This window comes from Musca domestica, unplaced genomic scaffold (genome assembly GCF_030504385.1).
Source record: "Musca domestica strain aabys unplaced genomic scaffold, Musca_domestica.polishedcontigs.V.1.1 39, whole genome shotgun sequence".
NCBI classification, from domain to species: domain Eukaryota; kingdom Metazoa; phylum Arthropoda; class Insecta; order Diptera; family Muscidae; genus Musca; species Musca domestica.
The window spans coordinates 6,433,300-6,444,706 of record NW_026712326.1 but is presented as its reverse complement, the minus strand read 5'-3'; the positions used below and the strand labels follow the sequence as shown (position 1 = coordinate 6,444,706).

At 34.7% G+C, this 11,407-nt stretch overlaps 1 protein-coding gene across 1 annotated transcript; it reads right to left on the bottom strand.

The window, feature by feature from the left end:
• Positions 1 to 520: 520 nt before the first annotated feature.
• On the bottom strand, positions 521 to 5,730 carry LOC101893925 (uncharacterized). Its single transcript, XM_005183405.4, has 3 exons — positions 4,794 to 5,730; positions 822 to 1,384; positions 521 to 757 (listed from the first exon to the last, which is right to left on the bottom strand). The coding sequence occupies exons 1-3, from the start codon at positions 5,661 to 5,663 to the stop codon at positions 640 to 642; spliced, it is 1,551 nt and encodes a 516-aa protein (XP_005183462.2). The 5' UTR covers positions 5,664 to 5,730; the 3' UTR covers positions 521 to 639.
• Between the last annotated feature and the right edge of the window lie 5,677 nt (positions 5,731 to 11,407).

Sequence of the window (11,407 nt, the reverse complement as noted above, 5' to 3'; positions counted from 1 at the left end):
TTATTACGAATTTCCAAAGCTTATCATACGCCCGCGCTTTGAAACCCATCCTCGTGCAAAAATTCGAGATTCTAGCTTCAGCTGTTTAGTATGGGCGTTGATTCAAGATCAATCAATCTGTTATTTCACAAATCTTATACATATATAGATGTAACGCTTTCGACGCTAAGTCGAAAACATAAAAAATGTTAAAATGAATTAAATTTTAACACAAGCAAGAAGAAAAGAAGGAAAAAGAGTCTTCTTATCATGCACGGCTTAATGTACCCTGGGGCCAATTTTAACAATTCAATATCGAACAAATTTTGTTCGAAACTAATTTATTTTAATTATAAATTAATGCTGGGTCCAGCGTTTAGCTCTAATATTCAGTATTAACAAGTTTCTTTCGAAATTTTCAATTATATTTTCAAATCCATTCCGATTGGAAATTTTTTTGACACTGAATCTTCCCCTATTATAATATTTCTTTGCTTTCAATACATACTGGTTTATAAATCTATCGCCCCTAAACATTTAATATGTGTCAGTATGTTCGGCTATTAACTTGTAGGATTTATTTTTATGAAGAATCTATAAATATTTGGCACTAATTGACATAAAAATACACATATTTTGAATTTCTATACACACACAAATTTATATACTAATTCTTGAAAATAATATCTTCAGTTTGTTTTTAATTTCTTTATTCTTCTGAACTACACATGGGGCCCTTTGTTCATAGATTTTTTCAGACCCTTCATTGCTCCAATCACTGTAGATTAAATAAAAATATTATATTTAATTTTAAATATTTCTTTTCTTTGACTACAACTTACCGGGTTTCCATAAAACCTCGAGCATGGAACCATGGCAGCAATTTGGTAATATGTTCCACATATCTGGTATTCGAATAAATTGTCTTTTTAAATTCCAAATTATCTTTTTGTTCGCCCAACATATTTTCAAAGTTCGCCTTTTCGCTGGGATCCAACAGCACTATGCCCATTGTAAAGAAGGAGGTAATAATGGCCCAGCTGCCATAGAAAATTAACTGCTGATGCAGTTCACGGAGTGTGGGAATTTCCTCTGGAGGGAATATAAGTAAGCGTAGACTTTCTTCCAAATGTTGATGATAGTAGCGTATGAAATAGTCAAATTTATCTATTTTTATATCGATTTGCGTTGATGATATGATAAAATAGAAGAGATCCTGAGCCACGGGACCATAGTTGGTATTTTGAAAATCGACGAATAGGGCGTCTTCAACTGTGCCATCAGCGTTGTGTTTGAATAGAATATTATTGCACCAGACATCACCATGATTGAGAGCATTGAAGTAGGCGGGATTTTCCAGACGACCGTAAATGAATTCATCCACAACATTGTCGAAAAATTTATTCTGAAAAAAATAGAAAAAAAATCCATGTTTGCGATCAGGAAATCTTAAGAGCGTGCTAAAAAGTCTTGAAAATCTCTCATTTGGAAGTTTACCGCAGAGGATATAAGTAAAACCTTGCAAAATGTATACCTTAACCACATACACCAACTGTGACATTGAAATCAAATTATAGGATATCAGCTCTATTCCTTCACTCAATACCAAATTTAGTACTATTTAATACTTTCCGTTCATTTATGAGTTGTTTAGCCTCAATATCATATTTGCGGCTAAACAACTCACGCCAAAAAGTGTCATTTAATACTTTTCGTACAAATATATTACCATTTCTATACTGCCACCAAATCTTAAACACAGTAATCTAAATATAAATTTTCAAAATTGTATTTATATATCTTCCCCCAATAGAAAATATAGTACCATTCAGTATTTTCGGTGGTTTCGGAATTTTGTACTATAATTCCGAAACCACCGAAACCAATGCAGCGACTCTAATACCAAATTTCATATTTCAAGCACTATCTATCAATACCGAATTGTACCATATATAGCACTATTTAGTACTTTTCGTACGCATGAAGTACACATTTACCAAACCACCTCCGTATCTCAATTCCAGATAACAACACAGACCTCAATATCAAATTTCGTAATTCCGGCCCTGTACTTCACCCATTACCAAATTAAGACCATTTAGTACTTTTCGTTCAAATATATACGACGCATTTCAAAATCACCACCAAATCTCAAATACAAATGCCTTCAGTAATCCAAATATCAAATTTCAGAATTTTATCTCTATCCCTTCACCCATTACCAAATATAGTACATTTGAGTACTTTTCGTGCAATTATAGTACATATTTCTGAAACCACCTCCGTATGTCCAGACAGAACATGAAAAGCGACCCTAATACCAAATATGATATTTCAAGCACTATATGTTTACTCAACACCAAATTATATCAAATATAGTACTATTAAGTACTTTTTGTACACTTGTAGTACACATTTCCAAAACAACCTCCATGTCTCAATTCGAGTTATCAACAAAGACCTAAATAGCAAATTTGGGACTCCCTTCACCCACTACTAAATTTAGTACCTTTTGTACAAATATAGGACGCATTTCCAAATCACCAAATATCAAATTTAAGATTTTTATCTCCATCCCTTCACCAAATATCAAAAAGAGTACCATTTAGCAGTTTTCGTACAATTATAGTACACATTTCCGAAACCACCTCCATATAACCTAGCAACACATGAACATCCATCCTAGTACCAAATTTCATATTGCAAAAACGATATCTGCACACAATACTAAATTGTAGCAAATATAGTACTACTTAATGCTATTCGTACACTAGTAGTGCACATTTCCAAAACCAGCTCCATTTCTCAATTTCAGATACTAGCAGAGGCCTCAATATCAGGCCTATTCCTTAATACAATACTAAATTTGGTACCACCTAGTACTTTTCGTACAAATATACAACGCATTTCCGGAACTACCTACAGACACACAAACTCCACACCACCTATCACAAACCTACCCCTAACAGGGATCCCAATACAAATTTTTAAATTTCCAGCTCCTTTCGTTCCCCCTAAACCCAACTATTCCAAATTTAGTACCACTTAGTACAGCTTGCACATTTAGTACACATATCCAAATCACATTCATTTATCAAACTTATCCGTTCTTATAATACAATTGCAATTTGTACCAAATTTAGTACCATTCGGTTCACCTAAGTAAAAATATTTATAACTACCTACATCAAACAGTCCAGTAGAAATCTGAATTTCCAATTTCAGTATTCAAACTCTATTTGTTCACCCAAATTTTCAATTGTACCAAATTTAGTACCATTTAGTACACATAAGTATGAATTTCCTCAGTCCCAGAATGCAATAGAAAACTTATTTCTAAATTTCAAAGTTCCACCTCTATCGGTTCACCCAAATCGAAATTGTGCCATATTTAGTACCTTTTAGTACTTTTCGTGCACATAAGTGCAAATTTCGAAATCTTGCCCCATATCACCATTCTCACACTCCGCCGGTAATGTTAATGTCAAATTTTAGGACTCCAGCTCCATCCGTTGATCCAAATTTAAATTTTACTAAATTTAGTATTGTTTAGTACTTTTCGTATACATGAGTACACACTTTCAAAAGCTACCTCCTTACATCGACCCTACTTCTTAACCGTGATTCCCATTCCGATTTCAAATTTCACGTTTTTATACCCTACACCACAAGGTGGTCAGGGTATTATGTCTTTTTGCATTTTTTTGTAACAGGCAAAAGGAAACGAGATAGACCCATAGTTCCTTTTGATGATCTGCATACAATCACATTCTAAGTCGATTTATGCATACATATATATCTTCGTCCGATTTGCCTTTTATTGTGCACCAAACGTGTAATACCAGCCCGAATAGTATGACATTTTTCACATACAACTAAATTAGGCCTGAAAATAAGTATGCCATATTTGATCGAAATCAGTTCAGATATAGCTATAGCTCCCATATATATTGTTCATCCGATTTGTTATTTTTATCCTCCGCAGCCGTAATATGCACTCTGTAACAACAATATTTGGGGGAAATATATCAAATACAGCTCAAAAATACATTTGCTAAATTTTATCGAGATCGGTTCAAATTTGGATATAGCTCCCATATATAACTTCGTCCGATTTACTTTTTACTGTGCACCAAACGTCTAATATTTTTCCAAATGGGATGGAATTCGGCACTTCGGAGTCTAGAAGCTAGTATGTCAAATTTGGTGAAGATCGGTTCAGATATAGCTATAGCTTCCATATATACTGTTCATCCGATTTGTTATATTTGTTACCCACAGCCGTAATATGCACTCCGTAACAACGATATTCAGGGAAATATATCAAATACAGCTCAGAAATATCTTTGCCAAATTTTATAGAGATCGGTTCCGATTTGGATATAGCTCCCATATATATCATTATCCGATTTCAAATTAATTGTGCACCAAATGGGTAATACAAGTCCGAATTTAAAAGGTACAAATCATATTGAGTCTTTTGAACTTTAAATTATAATCATATCGTGTATGATTGAATTCTCTCATAAAAACTTTTAATTGTTATGCGGAGCTCTACTAAATTAGCAAAGTAGTGTAGGTTATCATAAAGTCGGCCCAGCCCGACTTTAAGACTTTCTTTACTGGTTAGCTTTAACCGTCCACATGATAGGAAATGGTACTAAATGTAATACATTTTCTTACTCTTATTGTGCGTACAGTTTAGTACCTAGAGTGACCCTCACCCAAAATTTCAACATTCTGGCTTCAGCCGTTTCGTCTGGGATTTGATGAATCTATCATTAACATAGATATACGTTATCAAGTCTACTTACCATACTTTCGTAATACTTTTCACCATTTTCATATAACCTCAGATTTTCCATAAATGGTTGCCTAAATGAGTTAAACATTTGCACAATGTACTCACGACCCTGAGGGCGTGATAAATCTGCTTGAAATATTCCCGAATATGAGCCCCTCTCAGCGATACGGCAAGCGGATGCTGCATGAAATTTAGCTAATTTCCGTAAAACCGCCTCAGTATGATCCATGTCCAGGCATTTCAAACGATTTACATTTCTATAACCACGCACACATAAATCTTCGAGTAGGACATAATTGGATGAGGGCACTGCGTCCGATAATTCATAGACTTTGGCCCCAAATGAGACATTGCCTCCTACCTGGCGATACATTTCTTCCATTTCAGGTATAACTTTGCTGTAAACTTCTCTCTCAACATCAAAGAAATTTTTCATTTCCAGCAATTCTGCCATTTCACTGCTATCATGAGGCACTTTCATCATAAACGAGAGAGTTTCGTTTGAGTTATTCTTAAGTCTCATGATTATGGTAATTTTTAACATTAGAGTACAATAGTTCTCGCCTGGGGCCAAGGCTGGGCGGGCTTGAAAGGATAGAATTTCCAAAAATTCGGGTTGTTTATTAGGCAAAAGTTCCTGGAAAATGTACATATTTATCCAGGTGGGTATTGCCGGTGAATTTCTAGAGCTATTCATTGTTGTTTGGTTTGTTTTGTTCTCAGTCTCTAATTCTTTATCAGCATCTGGGGTAATAATCACTTGAGGCACTGCAATATCCGGCAATGGTCTAGCAGCCTTCTTATATCGAAATTCTTTATCCGAAACAATTGGAGCAATATCATAACTACGCGGACTACGTTTAGTATTTATTAGACCCATATCGGAGGGTTTTGCATGAACACAACAACCTATCCAAGTCAAATTATTTTGTGTACTGAAATGTCAACGTTTTATTACTGTTTTACTTTGCAATTTGATTGTCTTAAAAAATTCTTGTAGATAACTTTTTTTTTGGTTTTGTTAAATTGTTATCTTGTTTACATTGCCACCGTATCGTGCAATAGAAAGACATTTAAGCTATTTGAGAGTTGAAAATAATGCAATTTTTGATATACAATCTTGCCGCAGTGGGGAAAATATTAGGGTCGATCCGATTCTGATCAATAATGGGTTGGAAAATGTTCGTGATTTTTCATCTAAAATAGGATGGACCCCTTCAAAAAAATATTTCCAGTGGCTATCGTGTTATTCGATTGAATATTGAGCATTTTTATACCCTCCACCGTAGTATGGAGGGTATATTAATTTTGACAATACCCACCGAAATTATTTAAGATGTCGTATTTGAAGTTCGTAATGGATGCTAACAGAAAATTGTCTATTTAAGTTCAGGTCTTCGTATAGCTCCGATGTGACGGTACCTCCCTATGTACGGTATTTTGATGATTTTAGCTACATTATTCACCGTTTATTTCAAGTTTCGCATTTAAATATGGTAATGGCTTATGACAACAATGCCTATGTAGGTCCTCGTCGTATATACCCCAATATAACGGCTATATTCGGTATTTTTAAAATTTTTACAGAATTTTTAACGGATTCTATTTTTTGAAAATTTCCAAATTCCGAACTTACTCCTATTTAATTTGTTTCCAATATGATGTTTTGACGGACTTAACGATTCATCAACGACCAGACGGAACAGCTGAAGCTAGAATCTTGAAATTATGGGTGAGGTCACTCTTGGTTCGAAGGGGTCAGATGAGACTGAATTTTTGGAAATTCGTACTAGAACGATATGAAAAGTACAAAAAGGTATTAAACATGGTGCCCTTTGTATTTGAGGAAGAAGTAGAGCTAGAACACCTACATTTGGAGTGAGGGTCACTGATGGAGTATATAATAGATGTACCAATTGGTTTTTCCAACTTCGCACTGTAAATATACGGAAAGTGCTAAAATGTACTACATTTGGTACCAATTCGTATCATGTGAAAGGTTAGAGTTAAAAACTTGATGTTTGGAATGCAAATCAAAATTGAGGAGTAGGGTCGATGTAAGGAGGCAGTTTTAGTGGTTTGTTCTCATGTACAGGGTGAGATTAAAAAACTGCAACCGACTTCAGACTGCTGTCATTACTAACCACTCGTCCGACGTCTATTAAAATTATTCCAGTGACAGCTCATTATATTGTTTACAAGCGTACAAAAACATTTTGGTGAGAATTTTCCAGAAAAAAAGTTATTCGTAATGGAATTCAAGCGTGATAGTGTGATTTCTTTATATTTGTCTAGAAAACCACAAGTGGCCATCGTTAGAGCACTCCCTCATTTAAATGTGAATAAAAGTTTTGTGTCTCGTACCATTGCTCGTTACCGTTATATTGGCAGCGTAGCGCATCGTCAAGGAAGTGGACGGAAGAAAACAGCAACATAAGCAGAATTGGTTCGAAAAGTAAATAAGCGACTTGATCGAAACCCGCGTCGCAGTGGCCGAAAAAATGGCTCGTGAGCTGAACATATCGCAATATTCCATTCGAAAAATATTGGACAATGAGCTCGGGGTAAAGCCATTGAAATTCCAAAAAGTGCAAGAACTTACACCACAACAGAAACAAAAAATATTTTGAGTTGCTTCGCTTGGCCAAAAGTGGTGAACTGCCGAACTTGGTTTTCTCCGATGAGAAAACATTCGTTGTCCAGCAGTTTGAAAACAAACAAAATGATCGTGTTTACTTGCCAAAAAGGTCAGCTGAAAATGTGCACCCACATTTGTCCACTAGAACTGAAGCGCCGGTCATGGTAATAGCGTGGGCCGCCATAACAGCCTATGGTAGCTCTCCGCTCGTATTAATAGACCGTGGCATCAGAATAAATGCCGAAAATATTCTGGAGGGTGTATTAAAGCCATGGTCCCGCAAACATTTTGGCCGCAGACCTTGAACATTCCAACAGGACTCTGCCCCATCGCACTCAGGACACGCCACCCAAGAATGATTACCAAATGAGTTTCCTCGCTTCATTTCCAACGCACAATGGCCACCAAAATCTCCGGATACCAATCCGTTGGACATTGTGTCTGGAGTATTTTGGAAAGGAAGGTTGGCACTAAAAAATACCAAAGTGTCGATCACCCCAAGCATGCGCTTCGCCGGGAGTAGGCCAAAATACCGCAGAGCAATATACGGGCAGCATGTGACGGTTTCATTGGCCGTTTGAAGGCCATAATTCGTGCCAAAGGTGACCAATTCGAACAAATCTAAACTTATTCTAAAATTTGATGCTATTTCCGAAATTTTTTGCTTTCATTCAATAAAATTAAAAAAATGTAAAAATGATTATTTTTTATCCAACGCACTATAGTATCATAGTTATCAACACCAGAAAATTATAACTGTTTGTCCATATTTGTGGCATAATATTTTACATGGCTTCGTATGCTCTGATACGGAAGTGATGAATATGAAAACGTCCGGAAAGGCCGATTTTAATACAAAAAAATAATGGGAACTTAGAAATAACTAAAATGTCTTTGCCAAAATATCTGTATTAAGTATTGTTAACTCTGGCATAAAATTTGGCGAACTTATCATTTGTGGTTAAATAGAATTGTTGTATTTTTACTATACTGACATAAAACTCTCTTCAGAGATCGTTGCCCCGAAATTATCCCCTTATGTTTCGATGTGCTTTTAATTCATTCATTTAGACAAAGCAAATAAGACTTAGAGGTTATCAACATAATCTTAAATTATATCTTTCAATGCACTTTTTGACGACCATTTTTTATAATTCAAAAGTACGCCTTATTGTTTCTACTTTTTGCAAGTCATTGTTAACTCTTGCAATCTTAACAAAGACGTCTGTTTGATATTTCCTTCAAAGGCTATATACAACTTCTTCAACAAGACAAATTTTCTTATCAGTCAAGTTATATCAAAATATGGATTTATGACGTCGTATTGATAATACAAAAATAATTAATATAATAATCTGATGTACATATTCGCAACTATTTCGTCAAGATTGTCATAATCTTGTGGTGATTATCGATGTGGGAACATTATTTATTATTTGGTTAGTGACTAACATTTCTGCTTTGTTTGCCTTTGCCCCTTATTCTTAAAGAACAAACTTATGTTTGAGCCATGCCTAGATTTATTTTATTGTTCTTTATTAAATTTTAAATACTAATCCGGATATTACTGATTATATGTACCTCAAATAACCTTGTCCTTAACACTTTCTTGAAGTTCCAAAATGATTGACAGTTGAAAGAACCATCCACATAATCTTATCTTAGGCAACACGCCGTACAACATATGACTACAAGATTATTTGTTGTTCTTCTGTATTCTTATCGTCAAAACTTTATATGTCATGGTGTGTTGGCTGATTAAAATAAGAAAGAATGAAAATATAGATAGGTATTGAATCAATAGAAACCGTCATTCTTTTAGATCTGCAAAAAGTATGGAAGATAGAACCAGATAGGTACGAAAGCACTTATTTTTTTAATAATATATTTTCAAAGCCCTTAAAAAGACAGGTAAATCATGTTTTATGTTTCGTCAACGGCGGCTGGTTCATTGTATCAATGAGATAGTTTCTTAGATTTTAGGTTTTACTGATATTTAATAACTTTTAATACACCCATAAAAATATTGCCTAGTGTTAACCAAATTATATTAGGACCTACGAAGATGTGGACCTGCCATAGATGGTAGTACCCATTAGAGAAATACGAAATTTGATACATTTCCTATGAATAATGTCGCTAAAATCATCAACATACCCAATACAGGGGGTACCATTATATGGGGGATATACAAAGACCTGGACCTGCATATGCAATTATCTGTCATAGACAGTAGTAGCCACTAGAAATTCAAAATTTGAAATAACTCCGGTGGATAATGTCGCTAAAATCATAAAAATGTCGAACATAGGAAATTACCGTTATATAGGGGCTTTACGAAGATATAGACCTATATTTGGATGTACAATTATATAGGGAATATATGCAAATATATTTTTTTAAATAATGGGAACATATACTGCCAATTTAGAGCAAATTTGATTGAAAAATGTGAGTACAGCCGCCAAAAAAAACCAAAAAAACCAAATTTAGACAGAAAGAAGGACATCGCGTCATTGTATTATTAAAGAGGTTTCGTAAGAATAATGACACATTTTAATTAAATTAATTAAACAACTTTCACATCGTGCTTTCTCAAGCGTTTGCACCTTCTTCTACTTTTTTTGGTCTTTCCATAAAAAGCAGTGTCAAATAAGAGCTCTTCGAAGCTGGAGATTGCATATCTTCTCATTTTATTATGCAACGAAAAATAGAAATACATATGTTCGGAAATATAAACAAATGCCCTATTAACAAGAGTGGCGCTTTAGAAATTAAGTTTCCGGACTAAAAAATATAAAATTTAAATAAATAAAATTGAGGCCACTTGACCAAAAAGAAATATAATTCCAACAAATAATTGCTAATATCAAAATTAAAAGATATACAGGGTGAGATGAAAAAACTGGAACCAACTTCAGAATGCAGTCATTTCTAAGCCTCTCGTCCGACAGCTGTTAAAATTATTCCAGTGAAAGCTCATTATATTGTTTATAAGCGTACAAATGCATTTTGGTGAGAATTTTCCAGAAAAAAAAGTTATTCGTGATGGAATTTAAGAGTGATAGTGTGGAATTTAAGAGTGATAGTGATAGTGATATTTGGCTGGAAAACCACAAGTGGCTATCGTTAGAGCACTCCTGTATTTAAATGTGAAGAAATCTTTTGTGTCTCGTTCCATCACTCGTTACCGTGATACTGGTAGCGTAGCCCGACGTCAAGGAAGTGGACGGAAGAAAAGAGTAACATCAGCAGAAATAGTTCGAAAAGTAAACCAGTAAAGAAAGTCTTAAAGTCGGGGGGGGGGCCGACTTTATGATACCCTACATCACTTTACTATATTGAGAGCTCCGCAAAACAACACGTTATGATTATAATTATAATTTAAAGTTCAAAGGACTAAATATGCCGAAGCATTTGTATCTTTTAAGTTCGGACTTGTATTGCCCATTTGGTCCACAATTAATTAGAAATCGGATAAAGGTATATATGGGAACTATATCCAAATCGGAACCGATCTCGATAAAATTTGGCAAAGATATTTCTGAGCTGTATTTGATATATTTATCTGAATATCGTTGTTACGGAGTGCATATTACGGCTGTGGGTAACAAATATAAAAAATCGGATGAACAGTATATATGGGAGCTGAACCGATCTTCACCAAATTTGTCATACTAGCTTCTAGACACAATTCGGTCGTAAGTGCCAAATTTTGGACAAATATTAGACGTTTATTGCACAATAAAAGGTAAATCGGACGAACTTATATATGGGAGCTATATCCAAATCCCAACCGATCTCGATAAAACTTAGCAAAGGTATTTCATAGCTGTATTTGATATATTACCCCAAATATTGTTGTTACAGATATTGTTGTCACGGCTGCGGAGGACAAAAAATAGCAAATTGGAAGAACAATATAGCTAGATAAACAAGCTATAACTATATCTGGACCGATTTCGATCAAAATTTGGAATACTTAT